The sequence below is a fragment of the Bacillus rossius genome, chromosome 1 (assembly GCF_032445375.1).
Source record: "Bacillus rossius redtenbacheri isolate Brsri chromosome 1, Brsri_v3, whole genome shotgun sequence".
Taxonomy (NCBI): Eukaryota; Metazoa; Arthropoda; class Insecta; order Phasmatodea; family Bacillidae; genus Bacillus; species Bacillus rossius.
Genome location: NC_086330.1, coordinates 247955895 through 247983768, shown reverse-complemented (window position 1 = coordinate 247983768; position 27874 = coordinate 247955895). Strand labels below are relative to the sequence as shown.

The 27874-nt window shown below is 40.6% G+C and overlaps 1 protein-coding gene and 1 long non-coding RNA gene across 3 annotated transcripts in view; one reads left to right on the top strand and one right to left on the bottom strand.

Annotated features, from left to right (window-relative positions):
- Positions 1 to 8007: 8007 nt before the first annotated feature.
- LOC134527442 (uncharacterized) lies at positions 8008 to 15099 on the top strand. Its single transcript, XR_010074192.1, has 2 exons — positions 8008 to 8910; positions 14661 to 15099. It is a non-coding gene; the product is annotated as an uncharacterized LOC134527442 (long non-coding RNA).
- An 11910-nt stretch (positions 15100 to 27009) lies between these two features.
- LOC134527441 (uncharacterized) overlaps positions 27010 to 27874 on the bottom strand; it is an 84102-nt gene continuing 83237 nt past the window's right edge. For both annotated transcript variants that reach the window (XM_063360126.1, XM_063360125.1), the window contains exon 8: positions 27010 to 27179. In XM_063360126.1, the coding sequence (XP_063216196.1) occupies positions 27013 to 27179 (167 nt within the window). In that variant the 3' untranslated portion in view covers positions 27010 to 27012. The remainder of the gene's footprint in view (positions 27180 to 27874) is intronic.

Genomic DNA, 27874 nt, shown 5'->3' with positions numbered 1-27874 from the left:
GAGTCTAGCGTAATGAGGTCACGCCTGGCGCGAGAGAGGCCGAGCCTCCCTCGGACGCCATGCCAGTTCGGCAGTTCAGCGCAGCTCATGGACCGGGGCGGACCTACGTCCCACGGAGAGGCAACATCCTTTGTCTACATTGAAAGTAACGTCCGGTAAATATAGTCACTAATTAACCAAACCCCTTTTATTACTTAACCTCTCCGTGAGTACCCGGTCCCTTTTTTCGGTCCCGGACCTAATCCGGCCGCATCAACTTAAGGACACCCCGCACCACACTTGGTCAGCGGGGCTGCTCTTCAGCATACGGCACGGGCCGTCTCCCGCAACGTACAGAACTTTGTTTAAGGTCACGCGCACGGCGCTGACCACAAACCCGCAAGGGAACTTGGACAAACTTAATTGCGGTGCGTGTTTCACCACAGTGGGCACAATACCCGCGCCGAGACATTTGCATACGGGATTGGCCGTCTCCAATCGCCCGCCCCTTAATCCAGTGTATTTTTGTATCCCGTATTTTGTACTGCTAACTTACGTTACCCGAGTAACGAGTGCCACGTAACTTGTGCGCGCCCCCTTAATCCAGTGTATTTTTGTATCCCGTGTTTTGTATTGCTAACTTACGTTACCCGAGTAACGAGTGCCAAGTAACTTGTGCGCACCCCCTTAATTCAGTGTATTTTTGTATCCCGTATTTTGTATTGCTAACTTACGTTACCCGAGTAACGAGTGCCACGTAACCTGTACGCGCCCCCTTAATTCAGTGTATTTTGTGTCCCGCCTTTGTGTTACGAAATTACGTTACCTGCGTACCCAGTGAGACGTCTGAGACATAACAGCATCCGAGGCCACGTAACGCGGAACACAAACAATACGGCGCCACGGAATAACAAGTAAAACCCCCCGGGGACCTCTGTAGCGTGTTGTATTGTGTACGACCCGCTCCTCTGAATAAAAGGTACGACACCGCCACCTCAACTCCACGTCTCTTATTTAAAATCATCTCACGCAACACCGCCGCCGGCCCTAGTGGGCCACGCAGGGGCACATACATCCACGACCCCAAATTCACGACTAGAATCGAGCTAGTCTGGCGCCCACCCGGACAACACAGATCAAGAACCGCCTTTTCCCACTAGGAGCCACACCGGGACTCGAGCCCGAGACCCCGGACGACGGCAACGGCACGGGCCGACTCCCGCCATAATAGACTTTCAGTTAACTGCCGAGTGCACAGGCACTGGCCACATCTAATCGAAGACTTTAATTAATTTAATAGCGAGCCGTGGTCCACACAGGTGGGCCCACGCGTCGCCGTTTAGAAATTACGGGATTGGCTGACTCCAATCAAACTCTCTCCCTCAATTTCGACTGGCATGAGGATGTAATTTTGGTGACGGCACGTCAGAGCACCCAGTGTAGAATGATAGTGTACTTTATGTAGGGAAATCGTGTGACTGTAACTGCAAGTGTAATTGCCAATGTTAATTAAACGTTCACTCCACACACTCCGTGCATGACGTGTAAACGACAGTGCAAAACCGTGTACGTTATTTGTGAACCTCCCCAATCCAGTTAGGGATCAGCGTCCTATGCTGTGTAGGGCCAGTGGTGCAGCAGGCATTAGGGACCACTAACATCACGACCACCGCCGCCGTTCCTAGTGGGCCACACAGGGGCCTTCGTACCTCACGACCCACCTCGTGGCTAACCACCGAGTTAGCCTGGCGCCCTCCCGGACACGTTTCTCCGCAAGAAAACAGCCTTACCGCTAGGAACCCCGCCGAGTCTCGAACACGAGAACCCGGGCGATGGTACATTAATACGGCCAAAAATTCATCGTTTATTTTTGTACAACCAAATTTAAATATTTTATTTCACATTATAAATCCATAGTTTTAAAAAATAAGCTATAATTACGATGGATTCCACGAAGTACAACTGTTTATAGCCTCGCACAAGTCCTCGTTTATTAAAACGTCTGCCGATCTGATACCTTACAGGGGTTCAGTTAAGACAAGTTTTGGAATATGACCCGAGAGTTAGGGTACGGCAGTTGCCCAACAAGGCAGTGCACATTCTCTACCGTACTGAAACGTCTTGGAATACCGCCCTAAATCATCCATTTTAACTTACAAAAATTTGAATTTCACTGTTCACGCCGCTATAGGTGCTGTATTAGCGTGTATTACGTTTTCGCTTACTAAATGTTCTAGAGGTGTAAAAGTAACGAAAAAAAGTGTACCCGTATGTATTCGTTACTATAACAATTAGTACTCGTTACTTTCGTATCGTTACTCGTTACTTCTGATACCGCATAACATGCTGTTATGTAACAGCAACGAATCGAGTCGTATTTCGTAGGCGTACAGTATGACGTCGCATAAATAATAATAAATCAAATATAAACAATTAAAAATATTTGGTAATTAACAGCTTTTGTTAACCAAGAAATAATTAAATCTCATTAGAGCGGCTTGACGTCATCCGGCCGGAGGCCGATTCAAGCCCGACTTGCGACCGTCTGCCAGTAAACCCACCTCTTTCCGGAACAGACCATTGTCTGAAAGACATTGTACATGTCTCCGACCTGGTGCTTCTATGGAATGTTAGTTCAGCCAGCGCCCATAGATGGCAACTATAATATATACACATACAGACTAAACAATGGTGTTTCTTGGCCTCTATTAAACTGTGGCACCAATTAGCATTCATGTGTAATATAGTAATGTTGTATATTATTTGTTAAATTAGGGAAGTGTGCCGAAATCTTATGGGTAACTGTATTTTGCCACTGTATGCCACTGACCATTGTACCAGGCTGGGGGATATATTACTCCAGCAATGTAGACCTGGTGAGATCCTTACCCCAGAGAAATCTGGGGAAATACAGCAGTAATATTGGATTGGTGTTTTTTTACTGCTCTCCTCTCCCTTCTCTCTCTCCCTCTCACTCTCCTCTTCCTCCGAAGCGTCCTTCGGATTACGCTCTGGAATCCTTTACTGGAGCGGCCTTCGGGATAATGCTCTAGCATCCTTCCTCCCCTGGAGCGGCCTTCGGGATTATGCTCTAGACTCCCTCCCCCCCTTGGAGCAGCCCTTTGGGGATTTCGCTCTAGGCTCCTGTTTCCCCCCCCCCCCCTCTCCACTATCTCTGTGCATGCCCAGCAAGAGGGCAGGCAGACGACATTCCAGGCAGGGCAATCACCAGCCGGACAAGAAGGAACTCTTCGGTAGTGCCTGAACCCGCTACACCTCGGGGGTTTTCAACCCCACCTTAAAACCCTCCATCACCTACGGTCTCTGGCTGGGACACGTCAGTACTGGATAACTAGCTCTACGAAAACCCCCCTCTTAAGTTCAATCACAGCCGAAGGCCTAGTGGGCCACGCCGGGGCAGAAAGTATCCACGCCCAAAACCATTGGTTAGCGACTGTGCTAGCCTGGCGCCCACCGGAACATACCCACACACCACCACTTCCCACTAGGCCCCACCCAGGTCTCGAAGCCAAGACCGCGGGTGACGGCATTTGGCGCCCTCAGCGTGGGGCAGAAAACGGAACATTTTAACAAATAGAAATCAAAATAGAAAATCAAAATCAAATTTGCACTGTCAGGGAAGAAGCAAGCACGAGGCAGCCATTTTGTGAAGTGGAAGCCATTAGGAGCCAGACAGACGGGCGCGCGAGGGCTGGGCGAACAAAGGAGTCACCCTCCACCCCCCGCCCCCTCTGGAGATCCCGACGTGTCGCGCGACGAAAACACCTGACGTCACCGCCTACCCCCTCCACCCCGCAGCCGAACCGAGTTATCGGCCGTTCCTCTTTGTGCGGCTGTCCGGGCGCTTTCGGCCATCGCCTCGTACGTCCATCCGCAACCCAGCCCGCGACGCGGCCATTCTCGGCCTCCATTTTGTGCGGCTGTCCGGGCACCTGCCCAGCCGGCGAGCGCGACCCTGCGCGCAGACTGGCCCCGCGCGCACAGATCCACGAGTGGAAAACACGAATCGACACAGCTGAACCACGAAAACAAGAAATGTATGCCGACAAATGCATCGGGTGTTACCACCCCTGCCCGAGTTGGGACTTGTACGGCAGGACCGCCACGAGGTACGAGTGCGGCTATTGCCAAGAGTACCGACTATATGGAGTGACGATTTGTGGAAACCGGTCGTGTCCCGGAGGAAGTAGCATGGGCTACCACTGCGACGAGTGTGCCGGCCTGTGGCATCGTAACTGTACCGACAAGCGTGAAGGGACTTTGCGGCGCGAGCCCTTCACATTCACGTGCGCGCGATGTACCGCAAAACGAGCCACCCAGGTGCAGTATTCGGCAGCCACATTAACGATTCCTCCCCTACGATACGCCGCAACGATTCACGACATAAAGACACCACTCACGCCGACGCATGACGTACCACGGGCGCCAGTATCACAAACGCACGCCCCGACGACATTCGTCCAGTCACGTACAACCGTCCCGACGCCGACGACCGTCATCCTGCCGCCAGCAATCCCGCTCCCACTGCCTCCTGTCCCGGAGCCACCAACCTCGGCATCCCTCGTAGACCTGACGCCTCCCGACACAAGTCCGGAAACACAGTCACCAGCGGGACCACACTTCATCGACCTGACGCCACTCACGCCGACGCACTACGACTCTCCAAGGACGCCTTCCGTCCCGACGCCGACGCTCGTCACCCTCTCGCCGCCAATCCCGCTACCTCCGCCTCCGGGCCCAAAGCTACCAGCCTCAAAAACCCTAGCAGACCTGACGCTACTCAACTCGACTGTGATGACGCTTGACCCGCCGAAGCCGACCGAACGACGCACGACGCCGACCGTCCCATAGCAGTCTGCCACGACGTCCCGAACCCGCCTCGTGTCGGAGACACCTCACGATGCCGGGATGGCCTCGCCACCGCACCTGACCACTGTCACGGTGCAGCGAAGGACCATTCCGACGCAAACCCCGTCGTCTCCGACACACGCCTCATCCGGTACGCCACCAGACTCGACAACGACACGTCACGCCACACACCGTCGCCACCGCCTAGCTTCAACATCATACAGCCGTCGTCACTGCCACACGAGTACGCGGTCTCAAAAGGGACGCTGGACATCGAAACGCCCAGGGCCACGACGACGAAACGCCTGTGCGAGGCCCCGCCACCGGGATTCACCCCGCGGTGCCCGCCTGGCTTCGAGGCACAGGGGATGGAGCACACCAAACCAAGGCGACGCACACTCAAGCCACCACAGGCGCCACGACGCCGCCCCTCGGACAGCCTGCCACAGCAGCTGCCGAAGCGACGCGCACTCTGTGCTCCAGAGGCGCCACGACGCCGCCCCTCGGACGGCCTGCCACAGCAGCCGCCGAGGCGACGCACACTCTGGCCCCCAAAGCCACCGCGCCACCACACCGTGACGTCACCGCGGCTACCGGGTCACCTGAAGCAATGCAGGTCGACTCCACGGCACATGGACGCCCGACCGCCCCACCACCGCACGTGACCGTCACTCAAACGATGACACCTACCATCCGTCTGGCACGACGGGCCGCGAAACGCCCGCATGTCGGCAAGGTTGAGACGGGCCGTGCCGAGCGCCGCCCGCGCTTGCTGCCCGCCTGCCGAGAGCTACCTGACCTAGGTCGCCGCCGCCCCAATCGGCCAGCACCCTGGCCACCACCGCACCACCGCATGCTGCGAGACACCACAGCCACACTCAGAGCAACTGTCACCCCCCGAGAACGAGTCCGGGGAGGTGCTTAGGGCACGGAAAAGAACGAGCCACAGCCGACGGTGGAGTTGGTGGACGAGGACCCGAGCCTGGAGGGCGCCCCACTCGGATGCCATTCCTGCGGCGACGACCCAGGGACCGTAACCATCACCGAGTTGCCCTACAGTCCTGGCGACCCCGAGATGGACAGCGATCCGGGAACGATCCCACTGGTAACGGAGCCAGAGGAGGAGGATGCGGAGAACCACGAGACGCCTCGCAACAGCCCACCCGTCATCCCGGAACGAGAGAGGCGACCATACCATTCGGCAACCCAACCAATAGAAAAGAGGGAGACCGTCACACATGGAACCCATACCGTAAATCACGACCCGGGTAACCCCGCCGGCGAGCGACCACGACAGACCCGCCGAGTCCCAGGGTACCTCGCGGCCTATGTCCTGGGGGACGCTTAGAGTAAGCGGGTTAATAACCCTGTCCCCGAAAGGTCTGAAACACTTCACCATGCGCCGCGCCGCCGCCCTCGGCCCAGCTGCCTCCGCAGTCGACCGGGCGGCGTGCGCCACGCCACCCTTCCATGCGCCGTGCCGCCGCCCCCGGCCCAGCTGCCTCCGCAGTCGACCAGGCGGCGTGCGCCGCGCCACCTTTCCATGCGCTGTGCCGCCGCCGCCGGCCCAGCTGCCTCCGCAGTCGACCGGGCGGCGTGCACCGCGCCACCCCACCGCCGAGCGTCACAACGCTGCAGCTAGGGGAACAGAGCGGGCCCTACCAGCCGCAGTCGGGGCTAGGGGTGCCAACACGTGGCAGGACCAATAGCGGTGCAAGGTCGGGCTTCTCCGAGGGGGGGCGTTTGACGTCGTCCGGCCGGAGGCCGATTCAAGCCCGACTTGTGACCGTCTGCCAGTAAACCCACCTCTTTCCGGAACAGACCATTGTCTGAAAGACATTGTACATGTCTCCGATCTGGTGCTTCTATGGAATGTTAGTTCAGCCAGCGCCCATAGACGGCAACTATAATATATACACATACAGACTAAACAATGGTGTGTCTTGGCCTCTATTAAACTGTGGCACCAATTAGCATTCATGTGTAATATAGTAATGTTGTAAAGTATTTGTTAAATTAGGGAAGTGTGCCGAAATCTTATGGGTAACTGTATTTTGCCACTGTATGCCACTGAACATTGTACCAGGCTGGGGGATATATTACTCCAGCAATGTTGACCTGGCAAGATCCTTACCCCAGAGAAATCTGGGGAAATACAGCAGTAATATTGGATTGGTGTTTTTTTACTGCTCTCCTCTCCCTTCTCTCTCTCCCTCTCTCTCTCTTCTTCCTCCGGAGCGGCCTTCGGGATTACGCTCTGGAATCCTTTACTGGAGCGGCCTTCGGGATAACGCTCTAGCATCCTTCCTCCCCTGGAGCAGCCTTCGGGATTACGCTCTAGACTCCCTCCCCCCCTTGGAGCAGCCCTTCGGGGATTTCGCTCTAGGCTCCTGTTTCCCCCCCCCCCTCTCCCCTATCTCTGCGCATGCCCAGCAAGAGGGCAGGCAGACGACATTCCAGGCAGGGCAATCACCAGCCGGACAAGAAGGAACTCTTCGGTAGCGCCTGAACCCGCTACACCTCGGGGGTTTTCAACCTCACCTTAAAACCCTCCATCACCTACGGTCTCTGGCTGGGACACGTCAGTACTGGATAACTAGCTCTACGAAAACCCCCCTCTTAAGTTCAATCACAGCCGAAGGCCTAGTGGGCCACGCCGGGGCAGAATGTATCCACGCCCAAAACCATTGGTTAGCGACTGTGCTAGCCTGGCGCCCACCGGAACATACCCACACACCACCACTTCCCACTAGGCCTCGCCCAGGTCTCGAAGCCAAGACCGCGGGTGACGGCAGGCTTTATTATAATATCTCTTTTAAGATAAGAACAAAAAACGTGAAAATACGCGATAATAAAAAACAAAAACATACATATTTATAATTTGTAAAAAATAATTTCTTACGTTTTTTTCTGTTACAATCTCAAACTTTGTCTACACACACAATACCTTTAATAAACTGTAAAAAACTTGGACGACGAATTTCCAAATTATACTTTTCTTAATAAACAAACATCGTTCTTTGTAACGAATAAGCGCGCGCATGCGTAAAACATACGAAAGATGCGAGTAACGAAATGCATTCGTGCGTAACGTTTCGTTACTCGTTACTAGATGCCGCACCCGTTACTTAGTAACGAATACATACGGTTTGCTACAGCTCTAAAATGTTCTGAGTTTCTTATGTTAACGTACTGCAAAATTGAGTATGATGTAGTCTCTGATATATTTATGTCTCGATGGGCTCGCCAACCTATATTCAATAAGTTATTTTGGTTTGACCGTCCTTTACTGTGTTCGTGAAGCTTTTGTGCTATAGTTGTTTAATAAAACTGTACAAAATGTCCTTGCCAGGATTTCTCAGAAATGTAACAAAATTGTATAGCTGCAGTAGGACTGCGAAGAGCAGCAGTTTCCTGTGTGCGAAGTATCATAACGGATACCAGCATATGCAGGAACGCATGCCATATCAGGCAACGCAAAGAAATGCTATTTATCTGTCTAAAGTAGTAGATGGACGAAGCAGCCTTATTGGACTGGTAAATGCGAAGGCGTTTTCGACGTCACCTCACCGTCTGGCGTCCCACGATCATACGAAGCTGTGGTCTGCCGAGAGAGCGCTCAGTGTAGCGCTTTTGGGGGTAGTGCCTGTCGCTTTGATGTATCCTTCGCAGGCGATGGATTGCATTCTAGCAACTACACTTGTCATGCACAACCACTGGGGCATTGAAGCCAACGTTGTGGATTACGTGCGTCCTATTATATTTGGACCTGTGATTCCCAAAATAGCCGTTATGGCTGTTTATGGTGTTTCGATTATAACCCTGGCAGGATTGTTGTATTTCATTTTCAATGATGTTGGAATTGCCAATGGAATAAGGTTACTGTGGAAGCTGTAACCCAATTCAAGTGTGGGTTAGCCAAGGAGCCTGACTACTAGCAAATCACCAAGAAGCTGTGTAATACTAGTTACAGCATTTCAATATTAAAGTGTTCTGTCTTCTATAATAACTGTTTAGTTATGGGAATGAACTTGATGAATATAAGTATTGCATAATCAATAGGTAAGTATGCTGTTTTGTAATGTTACTAGTGTTTCATGAATAGTAAACAATTTATGAAGCTGTGCTGCATAGTGCTGCTTCCAATCCTAAAATCTAATTGGTCTTTGTCACATGTAACATTACTCCAGCCAGTTTTACACTTGAGTTGAGATGACCAACTTTTATCCTGTGGTCACCAGACTGTCAGCAGCAGCCTAACAAGAAACACCTGATTCAACCTTTTTTTTTGTGTAGTGCACTAATAAATTTAGTTTTGATTGCACGCAGGCTCAATGAAAGACTTATTTCTTGGTAATTGAACTTAAAGTAAATATTTATGAAGGATGTATAAAGAATACATAATCTGAAAATGCATTTGCAATAATCAGCAACATTCAAAATTATAACCTTGAAAACATACATAAGTATTAATGAAATCAAATAACAATAGATCTAAATATGAATAAATATTAAATGAGTCATCTTCACAACCACTTGCGGTCACTCACAACATACAAAGGTTTTGTTTCAAGTATTTAAAGTAATTTTCTTGCGTAGTGACTTTTCCATAAATAAAATAATAAAATTTGGAAAATATATTTTTTTTGGAACACAACGAAATTCCTCTATTTACCCTGTAAACAGTGTTTGTTATTTCCTACTGGTTTCTGAGAAATTACAATTTGTAGTTCACATTTGATAGCCTATGTAGTGAATCAGCCGCTGCCATGTTGTGCTTTAATTGCGTTGCCGATCCTATGGAAAACCATATAATAATGTGTATATTTTTGATGTGGATATTGTAATGCAATGTAACGTAAATAATAACTTTAAAAAAATTACGTGAATCCCTACTGTGCATCCAAACCCAAGTGTCAACCCTTGATAGGGATTTTTTTAGCAGTATGGAGACTGAAGCATTGACATGTTATGTGCGATAGCAAGTAACCGGTCATATAAAAGGAATTGTCATTGCATGTGTGAAACATAATAATTCCTTTTATACTTCAAGTTACCTGCTATCACATGTAACATGTCGGTGCTTCGCACCTCCATACTACTAAAAAAAAAGGCCTTGTCAAGGGTTGACACTTGAGTTTGAATGCACAGTAAAACCTCATGTAATTTTTTTATGTTATTATTTATGTTACATTGTGTTACAATATTCAAATAAAAAATATACATGTTATTATGTATGGAAAACAACAGAATCAGTGTCTGCTTCACTGCATAGGCTATCAAATGTGAACTATAGCCTAAATGGTAATTTCTCAGAAACCAATAGGAATTAAATAATGCTGTTTACAGGGTAAATAGAGGAATGTCTTTAGTAGAAACATTAAAATTTCATTATAATTGAGATACACTCATAATATTAACTACTTTGATTATTAAAGTAATACCTATATTGACTAAAGTTCTCGTAAACAAACACACAGACCTACATGGGTTAACAATAAATGGAGGCAGCAGTATGAATGCACAGGAATTGTAATGTAACATATAAACAGGTATTTTTCAAAACCCATTCTGAATTTAGAAACTCTGTTTTCAGAGTAAATAGAGGAATGTCTTTTGTATTCTGAAAGAGTGTTCTTGAAATTGTATAATTTATTCACGGAAAAGCAGTGACGTAAGAAAATTACTACATTTAACACGGAGGAAATCATTTCGTTATATGAACATATTACTTAAAAATTAAAATTTTGCTCAGGTAATGAAATACTATTAAATTTTAGGTTTTAATTTTAATTCAGAATGATTGCAATAAATGTCAGGAATAAAAAAAATGCAATTTTGGATTTTTATTTGAATTTTTATGGATGCACCCCTCTCCTAGATAATAACAATGTTAATATTGTCAGTTAAATCATATTTAAACAACAATATTTCTGGAAATGGGTGTAGGCAGTATTGTTATAACATGGACATATATATATTTTTTAAATTTCTCTTTAGAACTTGTTAATTTTAGGCTAAAAACCAAATAATTTTTTTTTAAATCATAAGTACCTACTAACTGAAAAGTGCGAGAACAAAAACAAAGCTGGGCTGTAGTGCCACTCGTCTTGCATTATACTTGCTTTGCAGTGCACAGACATGTTGGGACCAACATGGTGCTGGCAGCAGCACTTAACACCATCACATCATAGCGGGGCTTTAAGTGGCACTGCGTAGACATAAACCTATGCTACAATTAATTTGTACCTTTGCTTTTGGAGTGTGTTTCTCCTGTCCTCTTTGATGCTCAAAGGCAGGGCATGCTACAATTAAAACGTTACAATAGGTCTCTAAACTGCCACTAAATAGCAGTGAATAAAACAAGATTATAAGTTTTATCATCTTCATTTGTTTGACGTGATTGTATTTAACATATTTTCTTAAATTCACAATACTGCTTGAAAGATTTAAGAATACATTTAAATAGAACCACCCAATATTTAAGTTAGTTTAGCCATGTTTTAAAACAATTTTGTAAGCTTTGGTAATTTTTATAGCAAACAATGCATGTTTGGGAGTTCGTTCTTTAGTTACCTAGAACTTGTTTAGTTTTTTATGTTTTGCCTTTGTATAATTTGGGTAAGATTTATTGCAATCACATTTTTCTTCTATCGTGTGACCAAGGGACAAAATTATCAAAAGTTTGTTGTATCTATGGATCAGCTTGGGACAGTTGGGCGAAAGACATTTTGCCACAAGGTAACATGGGCCGATCAGAGAGCAGTGTCTAATAGACCATGGTTGGGACAGATAAATTTTAGCATGGCCTTTATTTACTTGATTAAGATAAAAAATTTAATGTAAATGCCTTGGTTTACTTATTCTTAAAGTAATTCTCATAAATTCAGAATTACTAATTGTGATGGCTTGAGAGTGAGTGAAGTAGATGTTGATGGTTGCAGTTTTTTGAAGAAACAGATATTTAGTATGTAGTATACAGATTTGAAATTTTATATTGTAGCTCAGTTACATTTTTTGTCTTGCATTGCTGTTAGCCAACATAATATCATTGTGTACATTACCGGTATCATTGTACACTTGTGCAAGCACAAAGATATAATGGATGCAATAAACATAAACTTAACTAAACTAAAAAGAAATAAAATAAACCGTCACCAGGCAGTGTTTAGTGGGTACATTGTTCACTCCCACGCTTGAACCCTCAGACTGTCAGCTTCTGCCATATGGTTGCATGACTTTTTGTAGCATGCCGTAGCAAGCAAAGGGCTAAGGTGACAAGTGGTGGTTACAGGAGAGTTTAGTTACACATTATTTAAAACTTAAGGTTTTCAAAAGAGAGGCTCACTTTAACTTCTTGTGGTGACTTTAAATACTTTACAAATTGGTGTTAATATAATGAGTGTAAAACAGTCTTGCCTACTTTTAATGGAGTTGTCTCTAGTGCAATGTAGGTGTATGGTATTGGCAATATTGTATAGATGATACACTAGTGATTAGCAATAACTGGAATTTACAGTACTGATTCCTAGAAAATTGATTTTGTTGTAGTGAATGTCATTAAAATAATTAACTTTTATAACACTTACAGGGAAGAAAATTTTTTTTCCTATGTGCACTTTAGTTTTATTATATTATGTGTTGTCAATGTATAATTTTTCGATGTCACTAAAAAATTGAAAACAACTCTTGGTTGTGAGTTCATGACATCATTGAATTTTCATCATTATTTTAGGGTGAGCAATGGGAATGCGAGGATGCAAGGCTCGTAATAAAGTTAAAATGAGTGGCAACATCTGATTTTTTGTGATTCTCAATTCATAAGCATGCCTTCGTAATATACTCTTGTAAGTACTGGTCAGGTAGTGAGTAATATTGCGAATAACATAACTTATTCCTGGTTTTGAACTGAAATCAAATGTAGGTCAGTGTATAATTCTAGTGTGATTATTGTGTGTAACAACTTGGAACCAGTCATTTTTTTTTATTACTGTAGGTCTCGTAGATAATCTTATTTACATATGGCCATTATTTTTCTTGCTGCTTCCAAGTTACGATTTTCTGAAACTCACTTGCTGTTTCTGTGATAAAAATATTTTTTTTTTTTATCCTGAATATAACAATATCTTGTCTTTATATTTACAGGATACATTAATTTGAAAACATAATTTACCCTGCATAAAAGCTTTATTATGTGGCTATTAGTCATAGAGGCCTATATGTATAATAGTCTTAAAAACATTGTGCATGGCTTTGAAATTTTATTGTTGGCTCTAACTATAAATTTAAATATATAATCTGTGTCTTCTTCAATATTTATGTTTAAGTTACTCCCATTGCTATTTCAAGTCATCTAGCATTTATCCACGCCAAACACTGTGTTTTATCACTTTGTATTTTTGTTCAACAGACTTATTTGTACCTCATGTGCGTATTCATGTTTTTAGCCATTGCGCCTCACAAAATTATAAAATGGAACTAATTACTGGCCAAACCACTTGCTACTCTGGTTAGACCTAAAAATAAGATAGTTCTCTGATGTCATGGCCATGAATCACATGGGTGTCAAGTTTTCCCATGCAAAACAGTATTTTCACTTAGAATTTTCTCTCTGGTTATATATACAAATTACCAGAGATTATATTGGTACATACAAAAAAGAAACAATAATTATCTTTATTATTAAAGCCTATTAGATTGCTATAATTTATAAAATACTTTTGTATATTTTTATTTTATTATATTGGTTTGGTGTATTTTCAAGTAATTACATTTTGTATCATTGAATTTTGTATGTAAATGATGATTTTACTGTGGCTCTTTTATATTTTGTTTTCTGATTTCCACAATTACAGTAGAACCCCTCATATCCGACCTTCCCACAACCGACTCCTCCGGATATCCGACCTAGTCTCCGTGGTTGGCGAGCCTGTTCAGACTTGAAAAAGTGACGCAAACTGTAAGGTCAGACGTGATTGTTGGTGTAGAATGTGCTCGTACTATAATCTTGTACTGTTCTATGTTTTTTAACGTAACGTAACGTATTATGGGCAAAAAAAAGTGGAGGGACACTTCCGCAAAATCAAGTTTGGCAAAACTGAAACAAAAATACATTACTGAATTCTTTAAATAAGGTTTGCTTACATTGTATTCATCTTATCATCTATAATTTAACAACAGTAAATGTTCGAAATGTATACAGCAACATTTTTACAAATAAAGTTGTATTACTGTACAAACTGTATAGCTGGGAAAGGCGTTTTTTTTTGCTCCTACGGATATCCGACCTTTTGGCCGTTCCGACCATGGCCCGGTCCCATCATGGTCGGATATGTGAGGTTCTACTGTAGTTGATATTTATTTGGTGCCTTTGCATAAAAAACTTTGGTCCTGACAGTATATTTACTATGTATTTCCAAACTTATTTATTAGTAGTATTTATCTTGTTTCAGTAGAAGTTACATTTAAAAACTTTGCAGGCATTGTAAAAATTTCTAGTTTCTTTTGCATTAAAGTGGAGTCTATAAATGCAGTACTTTCCTTCTGAACCAATGACTGAGTTTAGAATAAGGCATATTTACTAATAATGAAAAAATATTAGTAGCCAGTATCAGTTAAAAATTATATAGTAAAATAAAAAACTTACACCTAACTAGGTTTGATTCAACCTACTTGCAATAATTGTTTTTCTAGTTATTCAAAATTAGATTTCAATGTTTTTTCACATTTACCCAAGTGGTGTAGTGTTGCCAAAATTGGAATGGAATGTACTTACTTAATATACCTGATTGACTTTAAATGTTATGTTGCAGTTTTACGTAGGGTATGGCTGAAAAGTCCTAGAAAAATTAAAAGAAATGTGTTGGACAGCACCATGTATTTAGTATCAAGAGGGGATCATGTTCTGGCTTCATTACTAGCATGGAAGATGTACAACATGCCAGCTTGAGCTTCACCTCCACCAGGCATCAGCGAAACTAAAACTGACAATTAGTTCACATTTTTGACATCATGAGTGTGACATGTACCTGCTGTGTTATCTAGATATGTGCTGCTGAATTGCTTCATAATGTCAGCTCCTACGTTTATGTATCATCCGACTGTTGCATTGGTGCCATTGTCTGGCACTGATTGTTCTCTTGTTCTCTTTTGATGCCATTGATTTATGTAAAACATAATGGTTTGCTAAGTTTGAAATACTCTGCATAATTTAGTTATAATTCTAATAAACATGAATAATGTGGCAAAGTGTTTCTTTGGTCTGTTATTTGTTTTGTGCCATGTATTTTTCATTCACAATCCACAGCTGAACTAAACCACTCCGATGAGATTTAGAGTTTTTTTGGTTATAAAGATGGCATTTTTGTGTTTAAATATTGTAATGTTATCTGCAGTGTTTGGGCTAGTTCTTTATGTACTAATTATTATATTTTAAATTATAGTTATGCAGTTGTATTTTACTGAGCAGAAAAGACTTTTTAATGTACTGAATGTAACAAATTGATGACAGCAAAAAATCAGAACTTGTTTATTTTACCACTCTTACTGAGGATAATTATAAAAGAAAGTTGTGGTTTGAGGACAATTAGATGTGACTTTAATTATATTTGACTGAAATTAGTCTTTTATTATGTAGAAAAAAAATTTGAGTAATACATATAAAAATTAAGTTAGCAGCTTTGTGTATATAAAAATATAAATTTTTTCTTATATTTTGTTCTATCTTCAATGAAAAATATAACATGTTACTGTATGACTCTGGAATTCACATATCATTAATTTATAATTTGCAAGCAACTAATTACTCATATTTCATGTCAGTCAAAATGGTTGTATGTATCACTTATATCTACAGACATTTTGTCTATACAATATCTTACAGCTATAAATGACAAACTTGACAAAAACAGCCAAATAATTTACATACTAAAAACCAACATTTTAATTTTTTATAATTTATTCAGCTATTAAAACACAATAAATCACACATTGGTTATTCAGCTAGGTTGTTGCATACAAAATGAAATACAATAGGAATAGCCAGGCTGAGTGATATGTATGGTTTTCAGTGTACCTCATGGTGATGACTAAGCACATGTATTGGTGGAAGGAAGGGGGGGGGGGGTAAGATGTTTGTGTATCAACTAAAACTTGTTGGTGATTCCTAAAATTGCTGTAAACAGTTTAATCCCAATAATTGGATTATACACCTGTTATTTCTCTTATGGTCATCACGCAAGGTGACTAATAACTATAGCCCGTCCCACTCTTAGATTGCAGTACACGGCTTATGGCGCGCGCTGTTGCCAAATCTCTAACACATTACGAATTTCAGGAGATATGTGTCTTTGTAATTCGGATCGAACAAGAAGCATTTTAAGAAATAATATCGTAATTTATAATATTTTATACTATTACACATATAAATTTGTAATAATGCCACTTTTATGTTAATTTCAAATAAAAACTACCTATTGTAGACGACGTGTCCAAAAATACGGCATATATATATATATATATATATATATATATATATATATATATATATATATATATATATATATATATATATATATATATATATATATATCACATTTTCATGGGCCCGATAAATGCCGTATTTTTGGACAAGTCGTGTCCAAAATGATAAATAAAATACTGTAATGGAAATTCTCGGTCGAGTAGTTATGGGAAAAATCCGAACAATTGGGTCGAAATGGGGAAGATTTTTTTGAAAAAAAAAAGAAAAATTGCAACAACTCCCATAATATGAATAATATCTCATCCGTTTTAACGTATGATAACTCGGAGTACCTAATGCCAAAAAATGTTTTCTAAATAAATTTTTGATACGACCAGCCATAACTGCATGGGTTCGAAAAATATTTTCACCGGACAAAAAAAACGTAACTGCCTTAGTAGACACCTTATCAGATCTGTTTAAATTGTTTGTAAATATCATAATTATTTTCCAAAACTTTGTCAAAAACAATGTTTGATAAGATGCTTAGTGTTGAGAAGGATAGAAAAATAATTCAAAATTTTGTACCATCATCGCTATTAAATTCCTTCGTATTTATTTGATACATTTTACATATTATGTTCAAGATTCGATTAAAATATATTTTGTAACAACCATTACTGCAAGGGGAAGAGAAAAAATATGGGTTTAAGGATATAAAAATCCCTTTTTGTTCTAATGTAAAGAAATATAATCATCAAAATCTTCCTGCACCTTTAGGCTGTGCCGATAAGGAATTTTTTTTAACTTTAACTTACAACAAGAATCTGTTCACACACATTTCATTCATAGGAATTTATAGGATAATTGTAACGTTAACTTGATTAAGAAATTAATAACATCACATACCTTTTAATCACTATCGCTACCGCTGACCAATGTTGATACCCCTTCCATAAGAGTAGCACAGAGCTGACCAGAAGAATGGTAAGCTTCCTTAATTGCATTGCACTCACTCATATTTTTTGAAAAAATACTCAAATACATTCAACACAATCTTGCGCTCCCTTCCGCGTAGCCTACCGATATAATTTCTTTTCGGTGTTCTAACTTCCATATTTTATATGTACGTAATAAAAATAAATGTATAAAATAAAATCACATATGTTAATATATAATTTGTTTGTCAAAATTATAACTGTAACGAGTCACCGTACACAACGCGTTGCTTCGTCGCGAGACGCGATACTAACTGGCAGGCTGGTTTTCAGAAATGCGTGTCTAAGGAAATACATGGTTGACTAAGGAAGCCATGTATTTGAAATTGCTTGCAGGACAGAACCCCACTTATCTAAACACACAACCCTGTTTCCTCTTACGACGGCAGCTTGTGAGAGAAACATCTATTGCAGCGCGCTCTTGTACTGATAAGACATCTTTAACAGCTATTTCCACGGAAACTGTAGAAGCAATTGAGATGGAGCTGCTTTTAAAAACTAATTCAATTCATTGTGAACATTTTTCACGCTTTCGTCCCCCATCTATCTTTAATAGAAAAAAGTTTTCCGCTGGTCAACTTTTTGATGTGTTGGTTTGTGAGAAAATGCATTTCAATATATTAAAAAAATTATTTAAGTGAGACCTGTATAGTTTTTGTCTTAACATTTGTTCGGTGGCGTCCTAAGGCATTAATTTATTAATAAAAAAAATCTGAATGGAATACACATGTAGTTTTTTTTTTTATGTGAAACATCTCGGAATACTTCAAAACAGTTCGCAGTGAATAAGTTATGTTTTTAATTTTTTTGGACACTTAAAATATTGTTAAGTATTCAAAATAAGCATTGACTGATGCGTATTTCGATGCTATACAATATGAAAAAAAGCCTGGTCGAAAAATTAAAATTTTAATTTCGTTTGATATTTGGCAACAACGCACGAAGAAACAAGGACAGCGCTAACGGCAATCAGCGTGTGTTAGAGAGAGAGAGAGAATGCGCCCATTTACTTCCACACTGCAATCTAAGAGTGGGATGCTCTATAGTAAGTGTTCATGTGTAACATGCTGTAAGGGAGACATGCCAGCATATTAAAACATTAGTATGTTGTGCAATAATTATCATGTTGTGGATACAGTAGCTTTTAATTATAACCACGTAATGCCACATATGCTGAGTCACAGTGGGTGGCAAGGCGTGGATTGAATGCATGTGTAAGCAATGAAAAAATCTGCCCTTAAATGAATTAGAATTACTAACTTACTACTAGCATACACACTATTGGCAAACTACTTTACATACAAGAACTTAGCTCCATGTGCCAGTTCTAAAACTAAATGAAAATATAATTAAGAAATAAAAAACCTTTTTTGCAATATATTAATATTTTCACTTAAACCTTATTTCTAATGAAATGGCTGAACATTACATAAAAATAAAAACACTGTTGTCAGGCCAGTGATGCAATTACTCCCCCCCCCCCCCCCTTTTCATTCCCAAATCCCTCTCATGGGAGTTACACCTGCCTTGGTGGTCTCAAATTTTCCAGCCGGCTGATACTGGCTGCAAGCAAAAAACAGTCTACTTACAGCATGTACAGCTGGGTTGTCAACATCCAGGCGGATGGTAACTAGATGCCCAGCTAAGCCTCTGTCAAGAGTGGAGGTAGTGGTTTGGCCAATTAGAGTTCACAGCTGCCTGTATTCAAGAGGAGAAGTGCTTACAGAGGGGTGTCCATGACGAGGACATGCCGCTACACAGGCAAATATCAGTTATTTTAAATGCCTGTCAGTGTAAATATATTTATTTTTAATTTCAGATTAGTACAAGCTATGTATACACCTTTAAAATGTGTTTTTCTGTTTGTGGGCTAATATAAAAAGTTATGATTACTTATAAAATTACTCCTTATAACATTTGGGACTATTAAATAAAAAGGAATATACTGTTATGAGTGGGGAAAATGGGTTTGTAAGGTCCGCCCAATTAATTTTATACAGTTTTATTTGCTACTAATATTTACGTTACTAATTAAATCACCACACGTAATGACTCTTCACAAATCACTAAGTATCTGTCAAGTTTCACAGTTCACACTCCTCACTGGAGCTAGGTTCAACAGTGATTCACCCAGTACATCGCACCTGTCTACACACAGTTTCGTGCCACTTGGTCACACACACTCCGCATATGTACCACTCTTCCAACTTGCACTTCACTCAACTCGCCTGTTGCAACTTCCATGGATACCAGCGTCGTCGCTTTTATACCTGTTTGTCATCTTTTTGGAACTGACTGGAGTGGTTGTGATGTGATGTGTCATCCCGGGCTGACATGATGCTCGAAGCATCCAGAACAGCGGCTCTTATTCACGCTACTCCAAGCGGTGGCCTCAGTAAGCACGTGGGATTCCCAGGTCGCTAAGGGATAGTTAACAGTGCTGATGAAGGAGGGCGTGGGGGTGGGGTGTTGCGAGGCTGGGCCACTCTAATCCCCGAAAGTATGTGCATGTGACGTCAGTGGCAGTGCAGGCCGCCAGCTGCCCGGGGCCACTGGTCCGGTTCACTGACCGGGAAGCACCTGGCTCACAACACGGCCTTGGTTCCCGCACGCTTTGTAACAATACTATGTTAACACATATTCATAAAAAAATAAATCATCAAGGAAAATATTATACTTTTTTGTGTACACCAGATGTTTCTTTTAACTTAGCCTTTTCCCCCGTGAATTTGGTTACTTTCCTTTTACTTTTTCAAGTAAAATGAAAAGTACAGATGTACCGTTACCCTAAAATATCAGTTATCTAATTTTTAAACATTTATGTATCTATTAACGATACCTGGCCATGCGTTGCTGTGGCTCAGTCTGGTTTAATGGAAAAAAAGAAGAGAGGAGCACATTATGTTTTAAATTTGTGTGAAGTAAGTACACACATACAAAGCATCTCTCTCTATCTATATCTCTCCATATCAACCTTTATATCACTATTTTTCTATATATCAACCTTCCTATCTAAATATCTCTACATTTCTATATATCTAAATATGTCCCTCACTTTATCTCTCTATATATCTGTACTTCTCCCTCCCTCTGTCTCTCTATACCTCTATGTCTAAATATTCTTATCTATATTTTTATATATCTTTTGACCCGTCACCGGGGTGACATACTCAATAATACGTGCGTATTCAAATGCAACATTCTGTCAAAATTTGTAAGCAATCAGTAGAGAACTTTCGTAGCTTTAAGATCTTGAACAAACTGACATAAAATTTTTATTTATGTAGATGATTGTATAGATGATTGTGTAGATTTTGTAAGCAGTTAAGCCTACTGCCAACACAACATACATGTTAGAATTATAGGGCTACAATGTTAATTCCCAATATGTGTCTGATTGTGCTTGTCGTGATACTGCTCACGCGAGCAGATCCGTTGCTGGCCCATGTATACCGAGGAGGGTTTCAGTGGTCAATAGGTCATGTTCACTCACCATCAAGGTTATACGGGTTCCATTCTCACTGGGTCTTACCTGGATTTTTTCCCTAATTGCTGGAGAAATTGGTGTATAAAGTGCACAAATTTCAAATGATATTTATCAATACAGTAGCAGTAGTTAGTATTGATTTGTATTACAGTGAATACTACATAATTTTGGTATGATTATTAGGTTTTTTATACATCTTCCCAAATTGTGTATTTTCATTGTAAGGTTAACTGAAAGTGATATCATCTGTTTATTTTCATTGGTGATTGGTGTAATAATCTTAATGAAAAAGATATAATTGAAAAATAGCATGGCACAAAATTATTCTGAAAAATGATGTAGGTAATTACTAGAAGAGAGATAATGTAGATCATTTTTATTCATAAAGATTTTATTGTTGTTGAATGTGAAGGTGTTAATAGGTTATATTAAAACTCGGCATCTTACTTAATGTTGTGTAATTTCCTCTTTCTATTACACACATTTCTCACACACCAGCCATATGTATTTTCTTACTCACTCTATTACAGTCGTACCAACATAACTTATTCAAATCAACACCAAAGTTACCTAATGATTTTATTGTTTCCAACAGCCCCCCTCAATAAACTTTATCTAGGTAGACTTTGTGAAACAACTAAGTAAACAATACAAGTGAACAGCTAAAAAAACCTAACCAATAATTTGCATTATTCTAGGCCTATACTTTTATACATTTCAAGAATGTGATCTTATTCACTGCTTTAGTGAACATGTCAGCTATTTGATCCTGAGTACACACATATTTTACACTGATAAGACCCTCACTGATTTTTTTCTCGGACAAAATGATGGCGAATGTCAATGTGTTTCAACCGTTTGTGATTCTCTGGGTTTTTTTGACACTCTTATTGCACCTTGATTGTCTTCGTATAGGATCACAGGTTCACTTTTTAACACTCCCAGATCCTGCAGTACCCCTCTGATCCAACACGCTTCGGCCGCTGCACCACTCAGAGCCATGTATTCCGCCTCGGTAGATGACAGGGCAACAGTTGACTGTTTCTTGGAGGTCCATGTGATGGTATTACCTTGGAGTTGGAATACAAAACCTGATGTAGATTTTATTTCTTCCACATCTCCTCCCCAGTCTGCATCAGCATCTCCACTCAGCTGAGCTGCGGTTTCTTGTCGTCGGTAGACGAGTGTCAAGTCCAAGGTCCCTTTTATATATCTCAAAACGTGTTTCAGGGTAACCCATAGCGCTTCACTTGCCCGATTTTGATATCTACTCAGAATGCCAAGAGTAGCACTAAGATCCGGTCTTGTGCCTAGGGCGACATACAACAGGCTTTCAATAATCTGTCGACATTTTGTTTCCAGCTCTTTTTCTTCTTCAGTGTCGTGGCAGTTTATTTTACAGAGTGGGTCCATTGGTGTGGACACGGGTCTACAGTCCGCCATCCCATATTTCACTAACAATGATTTCAAAAAATGTGTTTGATTCAATTTTAGAGTTCCAGACTTTAAATCTTGTGAGATACAAATTCCTAAGTAGTTTGACACCGGTCCTAGGTCTTTCATCTTGAAATTGTTCTTCAGACTTTGTTTCAATGCCTGAATTTGGTTCTCATCGTTGCCTACTATTAGCAGGTCATCCACATACAGCAGGACATATAGCTTCGTTTTGTCTGTGTTCTTGACATACAAGAAATGGGAATACAGCACCAGAAGTCTGCACCTTACTGCCCAGAGCAAAATGGGAAAGTTGAAAGAGAACTAAGAACAGTCATGGAGGCAGCCAGGACTATGCTGGAAGCCAAAAACCTGAACAAAACCTTACGGGCGGAAGCAGTTAATACTGCAGTATACACCATCAACCGGACAGGCACGAGTTCTGTTAAAGGAAAAAGCCTATATGACCGGCATGCCCAGGTCATTTGCAGTCGCCAACAGAATTCTAAGCGTCGTCATCTTAGCCACTGGCGCATACACTTCCCTTGCATCAAAAATGCTGAGCTGCTCAAAACCTCTTGCAACTAGTCTCGCTTTGTACTGCACTGGTTCTCCTTTTTCATTTCGTTCAATCTTAAATACCCATTTGCTGCCTATGACACAGGCATCTTTTGGAGGTGTAACTTCTGACCAGGTGTCATTTTCCTTTATAGAGTTCAATTCAATATTGATAGCTTCATTCCACTTTTGCCTTTCATTGCTCATCATTGCTTCTCCGTATGTTTGCGGCTCATCTGCACAAAGAAAACTTGTCTCATATTGGCTCAGATACCTTGGTTCCTTTAGTTTTTTTCTATCCCTCAAATTACATGTTCCCACCTTTTCACATTTCTTTCCCCAGTTATCTGTTTCAAAGCCTCTGAATTCCCCTCTTCATCTGCAGATTCATTATTTAAGGAACTTTTTTCAATTGTACTGCTTCCCTCTACAATTTCCAGTTGTACGCCTTCCGCTTCATCCCTGCAGTGCCCTTCAGTTTGGATAGGTTTGGTAACTTCGATTCCCATTGTTGTAGTTACACCATCTGGCTTGAACACTACATTTCTTGATATTTCAATTTTTCCTCGGTTCGGTACATACACCCTGTAGGCCTTAGCATTTTCCTGATACCCTACAAATAGTGCTGTTGTGCTCTTAGGGTCCCATTTCTTTCTTTTCTCTTTAGGCACCTGCATGTAAGTCTCTGTTCCAAACACTTCAAAATGTTTGATTTCAGGAACTGACTTGAACCATAGTTCATATGGGCTTTTTCCTTTAACAGAACTCGTGCCTGTCCGGTTGATGGTGTATACTGCAGTATTAACTGCTTTCGCCCTTAAGGTTTTGTTCAGGTTTTTGGCTTCCAGCATAGTCCTGGCTGCCTCCATGACTGTTCTTAGTTCTCTTTCAACTTTCCCATTTTGCTCTGGGCAGTAAGGTGCAGACTTATGGTTGGTGCCGTATTCCCATTTCATCAGTGATTTTCAGCATTTCTTGACTGCACAGTTCAGTGTCGTTTCCCGTTCTCAGAATTTTTACTGGATTTCCGGTGTCGTTTTAGGCTATACTTAGGAAGTTCTTAATCTTTCCTTTAGCTTCAGATTTGAACTTCAAGAAGTAAACAAATTTATACCTTGAAAAATCATCTTTTATCAATAGGAAATATCTTGAACCTCCAGTTGATGCTGTTTCCATCGGGCCACAAATGTCTGCATGAACGATCTTACAAGTCTCCGTCGTTTTGTGTTTACTTGATGAAAAAGGTAGTCTCTGTTGTTTCCCCTTTATGCAAGCTTCACAAAAGAAGTCCTCAGTACCTTGCACTTATATGTTGTGGCTCTTCAGAATATTTTTGACCTGCTCTGTATTTTGGTGCACCAACTTTTCATGCCATATTTTAATGGAAGGCTTCTTCACAACACTCACCACAGCTGGGATTGGCTCACACCTAAACATCATATTGTACAGCTTCCCCTCCAGAGTTCCAACAGCATACACTTTTCCAGATTTACTAAGTTCACATTTATACTCTCTCCATTCAATTTGATAACCTCTTCTCAACACTGCACCAACAGAGAATAAATTGACTTTGATATCAGGAACATATGACACATCTTTTATCTCCGATATTTGCCAAGAATTACCATCATACACTTCTACTCTCACAGTCCCTACTTCGTTTGCCACAAGTGTTGACCCATCACCAATTACTATATGTTTTTCACTTTCCAGCTTGCGCATGTCATAAAAAAATGTCTTTGAGCACACATGTGTTCAGATGCTCCACTGTCCACATACCAGCTTTTGTCATCCAGGCTTTCACTTACCATTGCAGCACTGATAAAAGCATTCAGATTGCCCCCCTTTAGTGTGCGGTGAGCAGGGTCAGAGCTATTTTCAGCTTTTAACCTCCATCTACAATCTTTACTAATATGTCCCATATTTTCGCAGTAATAGCACATACGTCTCCCACCTGGATTATTAGTTTTTGATTTATTTGAATAGCAGTTTTTCTGAATGTGTCCTGCCTTCCCACACTTAAAACACTTTAATGGATTCGGCCTACCTTGATTTTTAGACTACAGGGCGTTATCCTGACTGCCCTTTCCAAAGATATGCTCCTCTTCAATCAACAGACGTGCACTTAACTGAAAGTTTTTGGTCCTTTGTTGACACAGACTCCCATGCCGACACAAAGTGTTTGTATTCTTCCGGTAGTGATACTAAAATCTTCATCATTAGCATTTGATCGGACAGCTTCTCCCCATGCTGCTTCAGCCGGACCACCAACTCTTGCAGTTTTGACAGGAAAGCCGCGACTCCTTACCCTTCGTATTTTAAAGAAAAGAACTTATGCTGAAGTTGATGCAAGCTTACTTCCGACTGCTGTTCGAAAATTGATAACAATTTATTCCACATCTCTTGTGCTGACTCGCAAGCCAAAATGTGCATCATTGTCCTTCTTCTAATCTTGTGACAATTATTTCTTGAGCTTTGCTGTCTCGTGTCACCCATTCCTTTAATTTCTTCTTTTCCGTCTCGGTTTGTGAATCGTCATTCACCACAGTAGGTTTTAACTCCTCTCCAGAAACCACGCTATATAAACCTTTTGATTTTAACAGGACCGTAATTTGAAATTTCCATACACTCCAGTTTGATCCATTTGCCAATCTAATGCAGTTGTAGTTGGATTCCATAATGGACGCCCGCACTGTGTATTTTCTTCTTCTTTTCTCAACACATCACTATCGCAATAAAACTGTGATACTTATTCAATAACACCAGTGTACTTTCATACGGTCTGGGCCCATAACCTGTTAATAGGTTATATTAAAACTAGGCATCTTACTTAATATTGTGTAATTTCCTCTTTCTATTACACACATTTCTCACACACCAGCCATATGTATTTTCTTACTCACTCTATTACAGTCGTACCAACATAACTTATTCAAACCAACACCAAAGTTACCTAATGATTTTATTGTTTCCAACAGAACTTATTGATGCATTATTTTGATGCTAGAATGTTTGGTAGTATTATGATTTTAAATAAATTTAATGTATTTTTATTTTATTTTAGAAGTTTTAAAGCATTAATGATAACATATGTTTCATGACTTGACTCTCCATTTTATAGTTTAAAAACTTCAGTCCAGATTTTTAAAACATATTTTATAAAGCTGTTGCACAGTTACAGTTCATTTTATCCGAGATGATCCACTGTAAGTCTAGTTACTCGGCTTAGTGGTGTGATAGAAGAGCACATACATGTATCTGTGACATTAATATAGCTACCCTGAGAATAAGCCGAACTATGTAGTAGAGTAATGTTGCAGGTAGCATGTAGCTGGCCAGTTAAGGGGAAGATATGAGACTTACATTGCTGTGTGTCCCTTCAACCCCTCTTAACAGTAGTCACATCTAGTGTAGGCTGTGATAGTGATTCAGGTGGGGGAAATGAATTGACGTGTTATGTTAACTGTGATATAGCATGCTTGCCGTCACTTTGTTTATTCCCATGCTTAACAGTTTACTGTTTACATGCTTACTGCTAAAATAACTTCTCAGTCAAATTGGTGTTCTTTAGACCATGTGTTTCTTGGCAGTATACACTTTGATGTCTGTATGACCACATCAAATAATGAAAGGTATTTCCCAACATGTGCCATTACTGTAGTAGGAGTTTCAAACATCATACCTCTATAACTTTTAATTTTTGACCAGGATTTCTCTTTGAAAGGGTATAAAAAAAGTGTTGTAATGATTGCTAACATTAACATTTATTTTGAGAGTATGTATGTTACATACAGTTACTAGGAATTTTGTCCTACAAGTTTCCAGAAATGACAGAATGTCTTTTTTGAAGGGAAACACTGCCCATCCATTTTCTACAACCACTGACTGGCTCAGGCAAGAAATACATCTGCTTCATTCCTAATGTAGGTTTCTACGCTTCAGGACTTACTAGCATTCCGGACAGTTGTTTGTTCTTCAGCTAGAGATTAACTTACTTATGCAATAAGTATTCCATATAATCAATAGAAATGTTGCTTGGTTTTGAAGAAAATTAACGCTCGTAATGTTGGCTGTATTCAAGAAAAATTTAGGGCTAGCACGAAGCTTACGTTGTCCCCATCCACATTAGTGCGAAGAGAACAGAGTTCCTTTGTCACCCTACCACCACTAGTTAAATATAAGTATGCTTAAAATAAAGTAGGTTTTGTAACTAAAAAAAATTATAACTATGTCATAATATATTTTAATAGTTTACAAGTTGTAAGAGATAGAGTTAAAGATGCAGTGAGTGGAAATCTTGTAGATTGATGTCCATTCTTGAAATATTCACTAAATAAGTCTGTCTGTATTGCACTGGGTACAATGTATGATAATATTTTCTTAACAATAGAACCTGTAAAGAAAATGATTGATTATTACATTATTACCATGTTGCAATTGATGTTATAATCACTGTGACAAATCAGTGGCATGATAAATAAAATTAAGATTCACAAAGTATTTGTTCTGGATTCAGTAATTAATTATTATTCGTGTATAAATTTACATTAAATTTAACTTATTTTTAGGCACTTATTGTAAGATATAAGTTCAGAAACTGATATGACTGAGTATATAAGACACACACATTTTTTTGGTATACATGCGTCAGCACTTAAAATTGGAAGCAGAAATTTCAAACTCTCTTTTAAGCTTAATTCCATATATGTATTTGACTGTATGTGTTTAATCATTTTGTTTAATATTTATGAGTTTAACTTTACTTTAGCTTAGCAGTGATATAACTAACTGAATTTTGTTTTCCATTTTGTTGTTGGCAAACATTTCACATAAGTAATTTAAAAAAATACATTACAAAGTATGTTTATAAAGTTTTTGTATTATTATATTATAGTATTTTTCATTAGTAATTTTCTAAGTGAGAAATTGAGGTATTTAAATTAGTGAGTAAAATGTATAAAAAATATGCAAATATTTAGCCTTTTAGAAATGTATTGTTAATTAATGGTAATGTTTATCTTGCAAGTTCTTTCAATGCAAAGTTGTTGCAAAATGGTATCAATAGCAGGTGTTTATTAATCAATAAAA